Source organism: Zootoca vivipara, chromosome 3, assembly GCF_963506605.1.
Source record: "Zootoca vivipara chromosome 3, rZooViv1.1, whole genome shotgun sequence".
In the NCBI taxonomy this organism is placed as follows: domain Eukaryota; kingdom Metazoa; phylum Chordata; class Lepidosauria; order Squamata; family Lacertidae; genus Zootoca; species Zootoca vivipara.
Genome location: NC_083278.1, coordinates 40,633,693 through 40,653,844, shown reverse-complemented (window position 1 = coordinate 40,653,844; position 20,152 = coordinate 40,633,693). Strand labels below are relative to the sequence as shown.

Below are 20,152 nucleotides of genomic sequence, written 5' to 3'. Positions count from 1 at the left end.
CATCAGCAGACAAATTGGTGGAAGTTGCTGCCAAGTAGCATTCTCCGGAATGCTAATTAATGCGTGATCTGTTTCCCCAGGGGATAGATTTTTGCAAAGCTTTACTTTAGGAAGATCAAGTAGTTTATGTGCACAGATAGGTAGGTAGCTCACTGTGTGTGTGTGTGTGTGTGTGTGTGAGAGAGAGAGAGAGAGAGAGAGAGAGAGCATATGTTTATATACATATATGCCACTCAATCGCTTTCTAATTATTGTTTGCATAGTATCTGTATTGTTGTAACTATGAATCTTTTGAGAACCGCCTACAGCAATTCAGGTATAGTACCAGATGCATAAATACTCTGCACTCTCAAACTGGGCAATTTTCCTACATAAGATCAGTGTAGGCATCTGTTTAAATAATGGTCTGAAATGGAAAATCATAACAATTCATTGGGGCTTGTATGAAATCCACAGCACCTGATGAACCAGGAAAGTTTTTATTTATTTATTTGTGGCCCCAGAATATAAATGTCCTTTGTTAGGGACAGAAAATAACCAGTCTGGAATTATACAGGAGCATAAAAAGGCAGAAGGTGACCTCAATTAACAGTCATTGAATGAATTAGTGCTTAAAAGGAGAGTAATTTGTGGACACTGAACCTGAGACCTCAGCCTAGACTTTGTTGCGCTTCACCCATTTGAGGTTAAAACTGCAAAGCGGTGTTCAGGTAGCTTTGCTAGATTTTGATGTGTCTTATTTGTCATTCCATTGTGTGATAGCACCATTGCTGGATACAAGAGCCATAATCAAAATCAATGGATTCTTAAAAGCAACTAGAAATTTGTTGATGCTGTGTTGTGTTAATAAAGGTCCTTTGCATATGGCAAATGGTGCACTGCTCTCTTATTTCCTTCGTGTTACAGGTTTAATTGATCAGATCCAGAAGAGATCAGGGCAGAGTGACTATGTAATGAAGCAAGATTGAGTGAATGGAAAATATTTTTTCTCCAGGTTCATTTGTTCTGTTAATGGATATGATCTTAACGGGGGGGGGATGGGGGGGAAGGGGGGGGGGTGGAGGGATGTGAGATCTGACAAGAGGCAGCTTTGTAGAAGCTAAAGACTGTAGTTTTATGGCTAAGATGCATTCATTCTTCTCCATACAGAACCTTTCAGAGCAGTCAAGCTCTAGGTTCCCATAGGACTTTGTCTGACATAGAGGGTTTCGTCTTTAATCCTAACCCTTTGGTGATTAATAATGGAAGACATTCTTATTGATTTTTCCTGTATTATCTCTTCTCTCGCCTCTCCCCTTCCCTCCTGCCCCAACTCCCAACTGTTAAGGTTCTAAACGCAGGAAAAGGCAACTATAGGGTTGTTGTTTTTTGCACACTGGTGGTTATCCTGAATGCAGAGATGCTCAGTGAGGTATAAACAAAACACCGAGCATCCAATAGACTCTAAATATTTGATGATCCCTCCCCACTACCTAATCTAATAGAATTATCTGCAGCAAGTAAGAAATGGTTAAATCTTTGGTGTTAAGCATCAGGTATTTTAACAAACAAACTCTTCTTTGCATGGGCTTCTATGAAAAGCACAACCTTTGGATGAAATGGCGATTTCTGTCATCACTTTACTAACATATATATATATATATATATATATATATATATATATATATATATATATATACACTATATAACAACATTAGATGATGACTGCCATTATCTTGCTTTGAAGAATGCTATGAATTTTACTTTTAAGGAAAAAATATTCCTTCAGCATGCAATATGGCTTGGTTGTCTATTGTGTGGTTACTTCAAAAAAATCTAGGAAAATAAATGACAATTAGTCAGATTTGTGTGTGGGGGGGTCTCTTTGGAGGTTTATTTGTACATGCTAAGCAATAATGATGCAAAGTTTTATTTGTATTATGATGATTATGATTTAAAAGGCTTAAATATGGTGGTGGGTCGTTCTCACGCTTCCTGTATGTTCCTCCAGTGTTATTGTTCTTCTTTGCCTTAAAGAACAAGCACCTCTCTGTCTGCTGGTATTATTACTGTTGTTGTTTGGCCTAAAGAACCCATCCAGAGTAACATTTTTTAAAAAATGCATTTTAAGTAATAAGATGGTTAACACTGCAGCAATTAGCAGAGCTTATTTTTACACAGACTGCACATAATAGAAATTACAGAGATTTTGCCTCTTCTGCTCAGTAAGAAGAAGAAGAAATAGCAGTCATTATGGTGATAGGTCATGTTATGCAGCAAGTGTAAATTTACAATAAGAGAGAAAGCAGGAGTGTCTAATTAGTTTAAGCCAAATATGCACATGTAAAATTGCATTAACTCAAAATTGGCTTTGCAGCAAAACCACACACAGAGTCACCTTTTAGAATATATTGGGATGAAATATAGAACTTATCTGAATAAAATGATCTTGAGCTGAATTTATAAAACCAATAATTTAATTTCAAAACTAATGAACACTGAAAAAGAGAGAAGTCGTCGAGGAATGTAAGATATGTTTTCTATTAATATAAATCATCAACCTCCTGTAACACCTCAAATCGGAAAGTAATGGAATAATAACAAACCTGGAAAAAATCCAAGATCATGAGTAATATCCAACATTAATCATGCTCAGTTTAGACCTATGGAATCAAGGAATGTAAGTGCATGAATTGATTTCATTGGGTCTACTCTTGAGTATGACCAACGTTGGATGTCACCTGCACTCCTAAACATGTTTACTTGGGAATAAATTCCATTTCAAATAAAAATGCCAAGTATTGCACTGCAAGAGTGTGATGCCTTTGATTTTATTAGTTGTAGTTCTTTAAATAATTACATTGGTTCCATTGCATAAAGGACATCCTTACAAGTTTTTTTTTTTTTTTTGCTTTGCTAAATGGATGATGTGTCCAGGGCAGACTTTGCCTTTGTGTTTCTGAATTCAGATTTCTAATAGAATTCGTCCTACTTTTATATATGTACTGTATAAACATACTGTAATTTTGATTAAGAAAGCTCAGAGACTGAGATCAAATAGAAATTTTCAATGCTGCTTTCATAACTGAAACTCTGAGTGCTAGTCTCTGTTTGTGACTGAAGCAGTTTAGTCAAGAGATTAAAATGAAGCCAAATCCTAGACAACATACAAACAGCATATAATACATTGATATGGTCTAAAGCAGGCACCCCCAAACTGCGGCCCTCCCTAGCTAACAGGACCAGTGGTTGGGGAAGATGGGAATTGTAGTCCAAAACATCTGGAGGGCCGAAGTTTGGGGATGCCTGGTCTAAAGGCTGTCACCCTTTTCAGCTTTCTGAAGTGAAGCAGGTCTGGATCTGGTCAGTGCCTGGATGGGAAACCTGGTTCACTGATGAAGGAAAGGGGTGATATAAATGAATTCTTAAAAAAATAAAAATAAAATGGGTAAGAATTTTAAAGTTAACCCCCCCCCCTCAACTGTACAATTCCATTTCATCCACTCACTCCCATGCGTCTCACTAATTTCTTATGGGGAAAGGTGTTTTTTTTTTAAAAAAAATAATATCCTAAAAGATTCATGTCCTTTTCAAAGCAACTGATTCTATGAATTTTCTCCACCAAATCAATCATACTTCAAAGCATCTTCGGAATTCATTTTTGTCTCTTGTTAAGGTGTGGGCCTTTTCCCGACTCTCCTTTGTTCATGGCTATATTATTAGTTTTCAAAAACGTTCACTTTCAGAAGGATGCCATTTGGAGCAATCTCTCCATATTTCAGAGTTGCACCCTCCCAAAAAAATCCTAGGTATTCATTGTGAAAAGTTGAATATTTTACCTTTTTTGAAACTCAGGCATTGTACGGTCAACTGCTGCCAACAATCCTAACACTGGGACTCATCCAAGATTAAAGCAACTGTACAAATGGACACAGAAAACTTGTAGGGGACTAAACGTCTAGTTAAGGGCAGTTTTGCAAGTGTGCCAAAGCAGGCCTAAAATGATATTATGTTAATAAATTTGAATAGAAGCTGTGATAAAATTTAAGCCGTTCTGTTCTTATACTGCTGGCACATTTGATGTTAGAACTAAGAGTTTGCTAAGGCTGCAGTTCTATACTCACCTGAGGAATAACCTTTACTGGACTCAATGCAACTCATAGCTGAGTAGGCTTGTACTGTAAGGCTGCAGTACTATAATGACTTACCTGGGAGTAAGCTCAAGTGAACTCAGGGGGACTTGCTTCTAAGCAGACAAGAACAGAATTGCTCTCTCAGTGTGCATTTGGGGTTATAGTTGTGTGCATATAGTTGTGTTTCAATAGAATAAAATATGTGAAGTGATATTGTTACTGAAATACAAAAGCTAAACAGATCCGTTTGCATGAAATTATCTGGGAATCAAGTCTATGGAATTGATTACAAGTCTAGGTTTGTAATCTGGAAGAACATTTTGTAAACTTTTTTCTTGAATTAAAAGAATACAGTTACAAATTGTAGCACAGCCTTCTGTTTCTTTCTATGTAATAAAAGTGGCCTTTATTTTGATACATTCCCAAATGGACCAGGTCCATGCTTTTCTATGTTACCCTATTGCAGGCCAACCAGAAATAGTAGAGATCCAGACATCTCTATCTTTATTGATTATGTAGGAAACTCCAAATGTGCAGCACCTACCCAAATCCCCCTTCCTACGCAACAATTAAGGTTTATGAACCCTGTTGTCTTTTGCATCTGATCTTCTGGCATCTGATCTCTTGGCAGGCCCCTGCAGAGCTTGCCTGAGGCCTGGGGTGGGAGTCTTATAAGAATAAAGTTATAACCTCAAACAAAAAGCAGCTGGTCCATGGTTGGGCCCACCGTCCAGCTTAGCCATCCAAGACCCTGGGCAAGAATATCTGGCTCCCCCCTCCCCAGCACAGACCCATCGGTTGCTAATGAACAAATTAGGTCTGTACTTCTGCATGTCAATTTTATTCACTGCAAATGTACGAGGAAAAGGCCGCACCAAAGCTGTAATATTTTACATGATCTAGAGATGACCTTATCTGAAGCAATCATGTGTATTGTGTTAGTCATGTTTACTAGAAAGACTTGAGTAGACGATGCTGATTAAGTAACACTACAAAAATCTTATTTTAGCCTAGCTGGAGTAAATTTTCACACCTGCATTTTAGGAAAGCTTGCAAAGCTTTTCTCCCCTTGATGACTATTTTAAATTAGTACGGAATCGTTATTTTTAGTCACGTCTGCCTGTTTTTAACATAGTGTGCAGATAGGTTAGATCTACTGTATCCACCATGCTAAGAAAATCCCATGAGAAAGGGAGAAGGTGATCTTTGCTGATACAAATATCTTCCTTCTGCATTCCCCCATGCAGAACAGCTTGGGAGTGAGGGCATGGGCCCCAGAGGTAGGGAGAATCAGCAAGTTTCCTCTTCCACTCGATCCAGGTGGACCTGCTTCTGGACCTCAGTCCCTTATGTGGACAGAATGAGCTTTTCCACTTGCAGAAGAGCAGCTCTGGATCCAAATTGGTATGTGGAGAGCAAATTAAACATATTAGTATAATCTCAGTGGAGCCCTTTCACCCCATCCCTACTTCTGTATCCCCTCTTTTCAGAAAGCTTTTTTTGTAAGAATTTCACATATGATTGAAATTCCGCATGAAGTGTCTCTGGCATGTATTAAAACACATTGGATATTGCTAAGCTTCATTGTTTGCACTTCAGCATAAACAATTTTCATTTGCTGATACCAAGAACTACCTCAATATCTGTAAGCTTTTCACTGCTCAATTGAGCTGACATAATAGTTGTTTATATGTGTGCAGAGTGAGTTAATCTACTCCCTTTAGCATATGGAAATGCATTTTTACATTAAACATTTTTTTGCAGTTGAGGCTTGCAAATGTGACATCGCCCACATTTTGTTGTTCGGAATAGTATTATCCACTATAATTCTTTCTTTTTACATAAGCAGAATCATCTGCACTTTTTCAATGTATGCTGCCTGGCCCAGCAATCTGGTGTACTAATATCTTGAAACGGTAGGAAGTATCTGTTTCACCAGCTATTTGTTTCCCTTAGGGTATGTATCTGAATACCTACCGCACTTAACTTGAATTCAGCTTTGAAGAGAGGCATAAAACATCATCTTGAGAAGTGTTCATCACTTAAGCTGATGACAAGAGAGTATGTTTTCTTTCTTTCTTAACAGCAGAGTTTTACCAAGCATGATAATGCATCAATGATTTCCTCCATCAGTTTAATGTTAAGAAAATATGTTTGCAGTTGCGTTCATCACTACTTGTAGTCTAAAAAAAACAAGACTGCAGCTGGAGGTTCTTGGGTTAAATCCACTCACCAAAGAGGTGGCACCTGGCCCCACACTTGCCAGTCTAGAAGCAAAAGAAGTAAACCGGTTTGGATAAGGTGGCATCTGTAGCAACAGCCTCTTGACAGACCTGTACTAGGGTATGTGGCTTGAAATATTGTCCCGAAACCCTTTTCAGAGTTGATAGAGTTGATATTGGGTGTATGGAACTCTTACATTACAGTATTGTTTCAAGGCCAGTTCATGTCTCACATATAAACTTGTATATTTAATCATTCTATGAATAATTTAACTTCCCATTGTGGATTGAGTCCTAACACCAACAATTTCCTTAATGAGTAGTTTGTGCTCTTTCAAAAATCAGTTCTTTCTGATTATTTCTCAGCTTTTTCTTTGTGCTATTACATCAGATTCCATTTCATGCCTCTAATCAGACCAATCTGCATTTATCGTTTGATAGTATATTGCAGTGGTTCTCAAACTTTTCTCTAGGCCACAGCTTCAGAATAAACTGAATCTTTAATTGATCAGAAATGAAGTGGAAAACAACAAGAAACAACTCCTGGCAGTGCTTGATTTATATCACAGAACACAGTCACTTTATAATATGATCACAGGACATCCAGAAAGTAGAAAACAATAGCTTTGTAGGAACATGACTGATTCCCAAATATAATATTGATTGCCTTTGAATCTTCCCACTACATTTGCCATCCTTTCCTGCCAAACCAGTGCGACACACCACACCCTTTGAAAAACCACTGGTGCACTGCAAACCTATTACCCTAACCCTCAGTTTTATTTTTGGTAGAAAATGGCTATTGTTCCCAAAATTCATGATGTTTTTATTGCCTCTTCTTCCATCTATAACCCTGCCACCATCCATCATGATGGCTCTCCCTTTCCTCCCACATAAAACAATTGACTACTTCATCTGCAACATTACCTTAGGCCTCCAGAATCTCATTTGTACTGTCTGATGAAATCCATATATCCATACTCCAAACGTTATTGTCCAGAAAAAGGATCATTTCCTAAATATAATTATACATGAATGAAATACAGTGGTTTGTGGTTTCCCTCAAGCTTTAACTCTAATCTTTAAGCATGTTTATTTGGGTCAAAGGTTCAACTTTCGATCATTACCACCTTTCCATATTACTTGTCTTGTGTCTTTTTATATTACATTTTTAATATTTGCAAGATATTGTAACCCCCTTGAGCCCCTGAGATAGGATATAGCTTAGATCTAAATGAATAGATGAGAAGACATATCCTCAAAACCTTCAAATACTTTGTATTCTTTACAAAATTCAATTAAAAAGTGCCCTTTTTAAAGTCGTCTGTCAACCTACTTTAAGCTAGCTCAAGAATCTTCTCTCTTCTTTTCCTTCAACAGCTTGATTAGAGATGTAAAATATCGAATTTTTGAAACCATGGGGATCTTTTTCCTGGAAGTAAGCAAATTTTCAGAAATTTCTTTTAAAAATGAATATTTCATTAAGGCACTATTTACATATCAAAGGTCACTTCAAGAACATAAAATGCATCATGTATTTTGGGTTTGCCATAGAATCATCATGTGTGGTACATTAAAAGTACAGTTAATTCAGACAGTAATTACAAATTGAATTTATTCTTTACATTTTTTTGTTACAAAAGTAGCTACAAGCTGATGAGCTAAGGAAGTTAGAATCTCATTGATTTTGTCAGTTTATGAGGAACAGGCAAAAACTCAAGAAAAATATAAACCAACAGTGTTATAGTAAAACAAATTATTATTTATTCTTCAAATTATTTTGTCTCTTTCCAGTCCTTCACATTATCAAGCAGACATAAAGCATTCATTTTCATAAAAGGAGGGGAGGGGAGGGAAAACAATACGAAATAACCACTGCATGAAATTCAAACAGCGTCTTTTTTAAAGCTAGCACTATCAATTTCTATGACAAGCAATGACAAACCTAGACAGCATCTTAAAAAGCAGAGACATCACCTTGCCTACAAAGGTCCGTATAGTTAAAGCTATGGTTTTCCCAGTAGTGATGTACGGAAGTGAGAGTTGGACCATAAAGAAGGCTGATCGCCGAAGAATTGATGCTTTTGAATTATGGTGCTGGAGGAGACTCTTGAGAGTCCCATGGACTGCAAGAAGATCAAACCTATCCATTCTTAAGGAAATCAGCCCTGAGTGCTCACTGGAAGGACAGATCGTGAAGCTGAGGCTCCAATACTTTGGCCACCTCATGAGAAGAGAAGAATCCTTGGAAAATACCTTGATGTTGGGAAAGATGGAGGGCACTAGGAGAAGGGGACGACAGAGGATGAGATGGTTGGACAGTGTTCTCGAAGCTACGAACATGAGTTTGACCAAACTGCGGGAGGCAGTGGAAGACAGGAGTGCCTGGCGTGCTCTGGTCCATGGGGTCACGAAGAGTCGGACACGACTAAACGACTAAACAACAACAACAACATCGATTTCTATTTCTTCATAACCGTCATCATATTTATCATGAATTACTGAAAACTGAAAGTTTGCCCAATTTCAAAAAGTTTCCTACCTTTTCACATTTTAGTTTATTTTTTGATTTAGTGTTAGTATTTCCAAACATATATAATGTTCTTTAACATAATACAGAAGAAGATGGAGGAACCTAAAGTAGGTAAGAAGCAAGGAGATTGGGGGGGCTGTGTTGTGCCTTGCCGCCATGTTGCAGGCCGAATATGCTTGGCAGAATCTCGGACTACATTCCTTGGCCAAGTACTTGAAGATGTTCTGCAGTCTGCAACATTTGAAAGTCCCTTTCCAGCAATTCTATCCACTTGTATTAAAAAAAAATACAAATCATTGAATGAAAGCTTTTTTAAACCACTTATTATTTAAAGTTACAGGTAGGTAGCCGTGTTGGTCTGAGTCGAAACAAAATAAAAAAATTCCAAGTGTATCTGATGAAGTGTGCATGCACACGAAAGCTCATATCAAAATAAAAACTTAGTTGGTCTTTAAGGTGCTACTGAAGGAATTTTTTTTATTTTGTTAATATTTAAAAATATCTTTAAAAATTACAAAAATACAAGAGTATTATAAAACATACAAATACAGTATATAAACAATAAAAGAGAATTACAGAAAATAAGTAATAACTGTTTAATCTTATGTGCAGGGATAATTGTGAAAAAGCCCATTTCCATTTTGTGATGCTTTGCAGAGTTAGGTACCATAAGTAAAATTTCCCCAGATTATCTAGTTGATTTTATAGGTCTATAACAGCAAAGTGACTCATGGCAAATTTTATTATAGCTTATTTAGACTTTTGTTGGGTACAATCCCCTTTAGATACATGAATTGTTATCTTCAGTTGCAGGCCTATATCCAGGAAAAGATTTTATGCTTGACACTAGATTATGGAAGAATAACACAGGAGATCCTTGAGGGACAGGCATCCTGCCTTGAACTCTTTGGATGAAGGGCAGTACAAAAACGTACTAAATAAAATATAACGGTACCATATATAAATAATATATCTGATGAATTATGCCATTGCCTTTGGGTGTTCATACCAGAAAAAAAGGTAAGAAAGACATGACCAAGCACTTAAGAATGCAATCTTATGTGTGCACACTCAAAAGTAAGTCCAACTGAGTTTAATGGGGCTTACTCCCAGGTAAGTGGGTAAGCCACCAATATATCAACTAAAAGGTAATAATAGGAAAACTTGGAGCAAAAACCCCAATATTCTTAGGTTGTGACACTGAGGTTTAGGTGGCAAAGAGCCTATATGGGTGATTCCTTTAAGTCACACTGTTGTTGTTTAGTCGTTTAGTCGTGTCCGACTCTTCGTAACCCCATGGACCAGATCATGCCAGGCACTCCTGTCTTCCACTGCCTCCCACAGTTTGGTCAGACTCATGTTGGTAGCTTCGAGAACACTGTCCAAACATCTCGTCCTCTGCCGTCCCCTTCTCCTAGTGCCCTCAATCTTTACCAACATCAGGGTCTTTTCCAGGGAGTCTTCTCTTCTCATGAGGTAGCCAAAGTATTGGAGCCTCAGTTTCAGGATCTGACCTTCCAGTGAACACTCAGGGCTGATTTCCTTAAAAATGGATAGCTTTGATCTTCTTGCAGTCCATGTGACTCTCAAGAGTCTCCTCCAGCACCATAATTCAAAAGCATAAATTCTTCAGCGATCAGCCTTCTTCATGGTCCAGCTCTCACTTCCATACATCACTACTGGGGAAATCATAGCTTTAACTATACGGACCTTTGTCAGCAAGGTGATGTCTCTGCTTTTTAAGATGCTGTCTAGGTTTGTCATTGCTTTTCTCCCAAGAAGCAGGCGTCTTTTAATTTCGTGACTGCTGTCACCATCTGCAGTGATCATGGAGCCCAAGAAAGTAAAATCTCTCACTGCCTCCATTTCTTCCCCTTCTGTTTGCCAGGAGGTGATGGGACCAGTGGCCATGATCTTAAGCCACACATTCTACCACAATTTTACTCATTGAATTTATTCAGCCTTTTTCGTATAATTTAGACAATAATATCATAAAAGAGGGGGGGGGAACCCATCCATAAAACATTGCTATGATCCACTACAGGATGATAGAGACACCCAAGCTGCTCCTCAGTAAGAGAACTCATAGTGAGTTGTTATTATTTATGAAATGTCTATTCTGCCCTTCATCCAAGGATTACCAGGCGGTTTACAATAAAATTGACTTCTGTGTCAGCTCACACAGGAAATAGCTGACTTCCCATGGTGGGAATAAGATTATCAGGGGTGGTTGTCTCTCTAATTTTGTACTATGCCACACCCCCTCCATGGTGGTCTCAAAATTAAAAATGTAACCACTAGAGCAAAATGGTTGGCATTAAGAAATTCAGCAGATAAGGTACACAAAACAACACCTGCTACAGGTGTTTTCTTTTCATGAAGAGGCTTTTCTGTGCCTTCAAAAGCTGCCTGTCTGTAATTCAGGCACTTTACACTTTGTCATTATTTAGAATTGGTCCCATGGAGCATTCTAGGCCCCCCGTTTTCAAAGGGAGCAGCGACCTGGTTGGTGTGCTGATTGATGCTGAAAAAAGAAAGGGAGGAACAAGCTCCTCACCTCCCTCATCTAAATGTAAACACAGTCCATCTGAAATTACCTCCCCCAGATTAATACAGTCTTCAAATTCCAAGTAATTAGACTAATAAATTAATAGCAGGTCAAAGATCAATTAGATAATGTACATGTGCATTAAACAGCCATGTAAATATAGGCTTTTGATAACTATTTTCCACTCTTCACCTCCGTTTATTAAGTTAGCTGTAAATGTTGTCCTCTGAACATAAATATAGCATAGTCTACAGTCATCCATACTCTGTTGGCATGTTGCATTTGTAGATTTGTCCATCTGAACAGGGCTGAGGAAAGAAGGCAATCTGTGCTTGAGATGACAAGGAAAACTGGAGGGCTGATTCTGCAGCCTGTTCCTGATCTCCAAATGAATAGGCCAGGATGACTACACCCTGCATTGGGAAGTGGCTCCAGAGATCATTAAATCTAGCCAGGGATCATTAAATTCAAACTTTTCACAAATTATTTCCAGAGTACCCAAGAGAATCTGCTTAAGAGTTCAGGCATCCTTTTTTTCAAAAAAGCTGTCAACATAAGCTTTCACATCTCAACAACAAAGGCTCTCCATTTTGTAAGGCTTGGGCTGGATCCAGAAATGTGCAAGCGGAAGAAATTCTGCTCAGAGAGGAGCACTTCTGGATCGAACCACCTTTGTTTATTTTATTTCTTGGCAGGGGGTTGGACTGGATGGCCCTTGTGGTCTCTTCCAACTCTATGATTCTATGATTCTATTTGAAGGCTATGCATGTTGTTTGTTTGAAGTGACAAATAGGTGTCAGGTTTCCCCTTGATGCCCCCTTCTTGTTGTCATCAAGTTTGAGATAGGATGAAGCGCTATTGGCACTTGAGTATGCTTGCATGAAGAAAGCACTAAGAAATGATTTATTTTTAAAAAAGTATTTTGAAGGATCCCCCAAGTCCAGTAATGGGTTGGTCTTATATTCTTCACATATCAAAGTTTCAAGGCATATGTACCTAATTTATATCAATAACAAATCCCCAAATTCATTGTATGATTTGTTTTGATCCGTCTTTAATGAACTTTCCCTCCTATTTTAATAGGTGCATTTATACACATTGCTAGTGATTTGCAATTATGATAGTCCCAACAGCAAACAAAACAAAATTAATGTCAGCAGCATCCTCCAAAGTCTAAAATCTGTTCTAATGAACTCCCTGGTACCTGCAAATAAATTTCTGTCTGCAAATACAATAACTTGGAAATTACTGTAAAAATCTAAATGCACGGGGGGTGGGGGTGGGGAATTGAAATGCAGGGTGAGATTTGCTTTTCATGATCCCATTAACTTTGGTTCTGGCAAAGCATATGCATACAGAGTAGTACTTTGCTGAATGTTTGTTAAAACATAAGAGGGCCTTATTAGCATTTTCAGTAAACATACGATCTCACACACTCTTGTACTTCAAAGGTGGGGAAAGATGTATTTATTCTGAGTAGGCTAACAAGTCATACTCACCGCAGCTTTATCACTGAATTGTGAGGCTTCATGAAAAATTGAAAAATGTTTAAAAAACACTTTCCTAACTGTCTGCTACTGAATGATTTAAATAGCAACCCCTTGTGTTATAGAAATAAACATAGTTGATAACATTTAAGTAAAGTCACTTCACTTCTATAAATTATTAAATGGTTAATTGAAACATTATGTACAACACTCTGCCTGTATTATAAATGATTGAGGTTATTTTTGTTTTGTTTTTTGTTTTCAACTGTGTGGAAGTCACCAGAAAACTATTTGTTTTCTAGCATTTCTGCACTACATGAAATATTGATAAATTTTGCTTCAGGAATGGCTATAAATTATAGGAGTCAAGGAATTAATTTTGATCACCTGTATAATCTGTCACAAACATTTATGGATGAATGCAACATTGATTCCAAATTCAGTTTCACATAGTTTAAATCTGCTCTTTTAAAAGTTTACTTAGCTTTAAAAAGGGTTTATTTCTCCTTCAGTTCACATTGTCAGGATTTTGTGTCGTAAAAGGCAGACTTTGGGTAGAATCCAATTGGCATGCCTAGTGCTGTTGCTAGGAGGCAGAATCGGCAAAAATGGTGACACTTCCTCCATTAGAAAATACCTTCTACTGGATCAAAAGCCCCTGGCACTTTACGTAAGGACGCCAATGGTACAGAGCTTAAAAAACAAAAACAAAACACCACACAGATTTATGTTACTTTGTTCTTGTAGTGATGAAAGCTCCAGCACCAATTGGCTGAGCTCCTGTGATGACATGGAATGTTTGTGAACATTCTAGCTTCTCAGGAAACAAAGCTGTAAAAAGTGCTTCCTCATCAATTGAAGTAAAATACAAACAACTGGAACAATACAAAATGCAGTTAACAACAGTATAATAAAAGTACAAGGTGATAATCAGCTGAAGTGTCCTATTTGTGAAACGCACTTTCACTAGGGCAAATGGGAGTTTGCCTCAGTTTTCCTCCCCACTATATATGGTTTACACACACACACACACACGCACACACATACACATACTTAAATAAGTTATAACCATCTTAGCAGAGTCTATCTATAACAGTATTTCCGAGACACTTCCATCTCTAGATTTTGGAAGACTTAATTACCAACCAAGATTTGCTGAGCCAACACAAAGTCATATGGAGGACTTCCCTGCTCACCATTAGCAACACTTACTGTTCCCTACCCTGATTTTTCTTTATTCTCCATTGAGTCCACTGTCATGTTGTATAGATTTTAAAATAACTTTCTGTCAAAATGACAGATGGTAATATTCCACTTGCATCTTCCAAATGTATGTCCATATTGCTTTAGGTAACTGACCCACACAATCTTTTTCTTGCATGCCTTAGAATTATAGAATCGTAGAGTTTGAAGGAGGGACCCAGGTGGCGATGTGGGTTAAACCACAGAGTCTAGGGCTTGCTGATCAGAAGGTCGGCGGTTCAAATCCCTGCAATGGGGTGAGCTCCCATTGTTCGGTCCCAGCTCCTCCCCACCTAGTAGTTTGAAAGCACATCAAAGTGCAAGTAGATAAATAGGGACCACTCCAGCGGGAAGGTAAACAGCATTTCCGTGCGCTGCTCTGGTTCACCAGAAGCAGCTTTGTCATGCTGATGGTCAGGGGCCCCTTTACCCTTAGAGTTGGAAGGGATCCCGAGGGTAATCTAGTCCACCCCCTGCAATGCAGGAATCTCAACTAAAACATCCATGACAGATGGCCAACCAACCTCTATTTAAAAACCTCCAAGGAAGGAGAGCCCACAACCTTCTTATGGGGCTAGGGAACATTGGGCCTGGAAGTGGAATGTAGCCCTTCTGGCCCCCAGAATTTTCCACAAGCCACGCCTCCTCCATTTCCTCCTCAGGCCACACACCCCTCTCCAGGCCACACCCCTTCCTGGCTCTGATCTGACTCTTCCTCAAGTACTTTTGCATGGTTGGAATGTGTCCTTGAACTATGTTAGTGTTCCTTGCTTGCCTAGAGGACGTTTAAAGAGGTGCGTGTAGAAACGTCTGGTTTTTGTACAGCTGGAATGTAGCCTACCATGCAAAGGGTAAGAAGCACAACCTTTGCTCCACCCACATTTTGGCTCAGGCCCCACCCACATTTGCCTCTCCCTGCCACCACTGGCATGTGGCTCCCAGAATGTTGCCCTTGAGGGAATGATGCCCTTGGGCTGAAAAGGGTTTCCCACCCCTAACTGCCCTGAGATTGACAGGTATAGGGCGGTATACAAATGTAATAAATAAAAATAAATAAATGATACCTTACCCTGGAAATTTGCACTGCACCAAAGGTAAGGGAAGTTGCCAGTTTTGTTGGGATTAAGACATTACACAGGATCCAGAGAAAGGAGTTAGCTGTATGAAGTGTAAGAAAGCCCAGAGCCTTCAGTAGGTAGAGTAAGGACTGACAGAGAAAGAGGAAGCCAAGGAAAGTGTATATATTAAGGAGAAGGAAGATTGAGGAAATGAGCAAAGGTGACCCAAGAACACAGGCAAAAACAGACTAAGGGACATCTACTACCAGACTTCCACATATTAATTCGAATAAGCTACAGGCTATCACCCCAGCTGGTGCCTCCCACCACTCCTGTACATCCAGCCCATGGCATTGAATGTATTAGCTATTTTTATATATACTCTTGGCAATTAAAGGCAAATTCCCTATTTTGTTTACTGGCAGATCTATGGAGCGCATCGCAAATTACTGTATCTGGAAATTCAGCACAAGCAATTTGCTTCTGTTCTTCTCAGCTCCCCAGCTCCCAAATAATATTAATCCATGTTTTGTTGCTTTGATGTTTGTTTATTTATATATATTTTATCTTGTCTTAAACAATTTGCTGAAGGCAGCTCATAGTCCAAACATAAAACATCAATAAAACCACAGTAAAAATGAGAGTTAAAATTACAACGACATTTACAACAACCATAAAATACCAATTTAAAACAGTAGAACCACAACGCAATACAATAAAAAATGCTTGTTAGAACAAATGAGTCTTACTTCCCTCCACCCGAAGGCAGGCAAAGAGTCACAAGTATATAAACAGGGTGACAGTTCCTAAACCTTGGGACAATAAAATAGAAGACCTTGTTCTTGCCTCTTAAATTTGACAATACATAGGACATTTGTAATTGGGTTTCCTAACATTTTCATTTTTGCCTAAACGAATCCAAGGGATAATCCCAGATGAGAGCAAGCAGAAGCACTAAGTGGAAGGTTAACCTTGCCCTGATACTACTTTCCCCATTTAAATTGCCCCATGAAGTGTATGTGTTCTGCTCCAGGACTAATAGCAGCATCAGATTACATGGGAACATGATATGGGGGTTAGTTCCACCCCTTTCCACACTGTTTTCATAAAACATAGAGTCCCCCATGGATATTTTCCAGTAAAAATTAAGGTGTCGTGAGATTCAATGAAGGATCTCCCCCATCTTGGCTGGCCTGTCTTCTTTGTCTTGTTCTGTAAACAAAACCCTTTCTCACTAGATCTTTTAAAAGTGGTGCCAGGACTGAACTACAGTTCGGCACTTGAGCGTGGGGCTGCCCTTGGAGATGGTCTGGAAGCTGCAGGTAAATCAGAATGTGCCTTGTTGGTTTGATTGGGCTTCTGGCCCAATTCAAGGTGTTAGTACTAGCTTAATAAGCCCTAAACACCTTAGGAGCCAAGTACCTCAAAAAGTATCTCCCTCAGTATAAACAATCTCAGGCCCTATGATTGGCAGGTGAGGCCCAGTTGGTATGCCACTGCCCACTTGGTTCTGACCAATAGCTGGGCCTTTTCAGTATAGTTCCCCATTTTTTCAATACATCTCTGCCACCCCCGGCCCTATGTCATCCTCATTATTAACATTGAGGAAGGATTTTTAAACCTTCCAGGCATTTTGATTCCTGTTTCTGGAAACTGTGAAGTTATTAGTAACAATATGTGACTGCTAAGAGTTTTTATTCATTCATTAATATATATTTTTTTAAAAAAGTTTTGTTTTCCTCTTTTGTTGTTTGCTGTCCTGGACTTCTTTGGGAGAGAAGATGGGATAAAAATTGATTAAATCATCATGTTCCTCTCCATTTGCTATAAAGCTGGTGCAGAAGGTCTACTGTTAATGTAAATATGGGCGTGTGGAAGAAGAGATTGAAACCCAACCCCTCCCGTGTGTTATTTCACTGTTTTGGGGTACTTCTGAATACTTTTCTCCCACCCAGCTCATTCCCCATATTGGAGCTGGGCTGAGTGAGAACATCTTAGCACTTGAGCAACAGCAACAACAATAACAGGCAGCAAAACAGGACAGGCCACCCCTGCCTACTGGACCTCATGTGCTTAACTAGTCTCAGATGTTTGGCATAGGAGAGACCCAGCTGTAACAAGTGTACTGTATTGGTGACATGTCATTCCAAAGTTCTGGATGATCTCATTCAGTGGCTATAAATTGCACAGTATACATGTCAGTGTTTACCTGCCTGTGGAACTATGAACAAATGTCTCCCAAGATGCCCAGCAAGCATGTGCCAGGTCTACCCTCTGGGGATTTTTGCCTGAAAGAATGAAATAGAATCATTGAAGTCCTTTGAGGGCTGTAGATATTCTAAATAAGGCATCAGAACATTGCTATCAATAGTCTCAAAAGGTGTGGAACAATCATAGGTGATTCACATTTATTCTAGGGTGTAGCTGGAGTAAGTGATTGAATACAATTAATCACTCATTAGAGAGCCTACCCAATACTTCTCTACCATCGTCATGTATGCCCAACAGTACATACTACATCTCTTCCCTGTGATTTGGGGCTTTTCCAACTTGGCCAGCATTGTGATGCAACAGAACTCTCCATGATCTGCTGTGATTAATTCACTAAGCATTTTAAGGATAAAAATGCTAACATCCTCCTTGATATGATGTTACCACTTCTGCAATCCAGCTTGCAGAAACCTAGTCCTGCTTTGTTGGATAATTTATTTGGTTGTGGCTTAAGGATTTGGACAAGATACTTGGAGCTGTGCATGCTCGCATACCACTTCCCTGTCTAATCGATTTGGATGAAGGACTCAAGGGGGCTCTCATCAAAGTTCCATTTAGAAAACGTATCCAACAGAACTAACTATAATAATTTAATCAAAATTAATATATTTTCTAATACTTCTGCGTGCCCCACTAACTTTTCAGTCATTTCATTGTGTAACCATGCCCAGCAGTCTAGACATTCTACATCTGAATGAATGTGCACTTGATGTTAAATATGAGACAGATCCACCATTAGGTAGAATAAGCTTTGCTGTTTATAATTGCTAAGCTGTTTACAATATTTTTTGCCCTTTTCCTATAGTTTGCATATAGCTAATTGAGTTTGGTCTTCTTCCCTCTCTACTAGGATTGCTGCCTTTTCCTGTCTTTCCCCCCCACAAGCCTGCATAACTGACACCTGGGGTTATGAAGTCAGCCCTAGATGGCCTCGCAGATACGACCTTCAGAACAATTACGACAGATCTTCTATACATGGGTTCTAGCGATATCCAGTACGAAGATTTCAAAAGTGACATGGCTTCCAAGTTAGGATACTACCCACAGAAATTCCCTCTGTCTTCTTTCCGAGGCGATTTCAGACCAAAAATGACTGCAGGAGAAGATGCCATCCTGGGTGGACCCCCACAGGATCAGATCAACCTTACAGATTTTTACAACAAGACCTTAACCACCTTCAGGGATAATGAGGATAATATACAATGTGGGGATAACTTCATGGATATGGAGTGCTTTATGATTCTGAACCCTAGCCAGCAGTTGGCCATTGCAGTACTGTCCCTTACTCTGGGCACCTTCACTGTTCTGGAAAACCTTCTGGTCTTGATTGTCATCCTGCAGTCCCGAAGCCTTCGCTGCAGGCCTTCCTACCATTTCATCAGCAGCCTTGCCGTAGCTGATCTCCTGGGCAGTGTAATCTTCGTCTACAGTTTTGTTGACTTCCATGTTTTCCATCGGAAAGACAGCCCTAATGTGTTCCTGTTCAAACTGGGTGGAGTTACAGCCTCGTTCACTGCCTCGGTGGGCAGCCTTTTCCTCACCGCAATAGACAGGTATATATCTATACACAGGCCCTTATCTTATAAGAGAATTGTCACCAGATCAAAGGCTGTTGTAGCATTCTGTGTGATGTGGACCATAGCTATTGTAATAGCTGTCCTCCCTCTGCTTGGCTGGAACTGCAAAATGCTCAATTCTGTTTGTTCAGATATATTTCCTCTAATAGACGAGAACTATCTGTTGTTCTGGATTGGAGTCACCACTGTACTCTTGCTTTTTATTGTGTATGCCTATATGTACATACTGTGGAAGGCTCATGGTCATGCTGTTAGAATGATCCAGCGCGGCACTCAGAAGAGCATAATAATACATACTTCAGAGGATGGTAAAGTGCATCAGATTACGAGGCCAGAACAAACACGTATGGACATTAGGTTGGCCAAAACCTTGGTCCTCATTCTTGTGGTTTTGATCATCTGCTGGGGTCCTCTACTTGCAATTATGCTCTATGATGTCTTTGGGAAGATGAACAAGCTCGTGAAGACTATCTTTGCCTTCTGCAGCATGCTCTGCCTGCTGAATTCCACAGTGAATCCCATCATCTATGCTCTCAGGAGCAAGGACCTGAGACATGCTTTCAGGAGCATGTTTCCACCTTGCAATGGGACTGCACAGCCTCTTGATAACAGCTTGGAGTCTGACTGCCAGCACAGACATGCTAACAACCCAGGTAATGTCCACAAGGCTGCTGAAAAGTGTATTAAAAACACAGTTAAGATTGCCAAAGTGACCATGTCTGTCTCCTCAGACACAACTGCAGAGGCGCTGTAAAACAAAGACCTCTCGACACCATAAGAGAACAGATTAAGAGAAAGCAAGAGAAATTCATGGCTTGTTTCCTCCAATGTAACCATTTTTTTTAAGTTTATCATTTCTAAGTGACTGTTTTTATGAGTCTTGAGCAGTAGCCCCCTCTTCTGAGTTCTACAAATAAGAAATCAACCGAAGTTTTTAAAAACAGATTTTTTCCCATTGGCAAAATGCTAATTGACTAATAATATTGGCTATTATAATACACACACTCACAAAAATCACATTAATCGGTGAGCAAGATATACACACTTTAGGAAGCTTATTGGAAATTGAAACATACAACAGTTTAATTAGAAGAAAAAGTAA

The 20,152-nt window shown here is 39.2% G+C and overlaps 1 protein-coding gene across 1 annotated transcript; it reads left to right on the top strand.

Moving 5' to 3' along the window:
- Nucleotides 1-18,382: 18,382 nt before the first annotated feature.
- On the top strand, nt 18,383-19,928 carry CNR1 (cannabinoid receptor 1). The gene has a single exon (XM_035109418.2). It carries the CDS (start codon nt 18,383-18,385, stop codon nt 19,802-19,804), a length of 1,422 nt encoding a protein of 473 aa, XP_034965309.1. The 3' UTR covers nt 19,805-19,928.
- Nucleotides 19,929-20,152: the final 224 nt, after the last annotated feature.

Bases quoted from the DNA above. Each gene is read 5' to 3' on its own strand.
- CNR1 (XM_035109418.2), top strand. From the start codon at position 18,383: ATGAAGTCAGCCCTAGATGGCCTCGCAGATACGACCTTCAGAACAATT.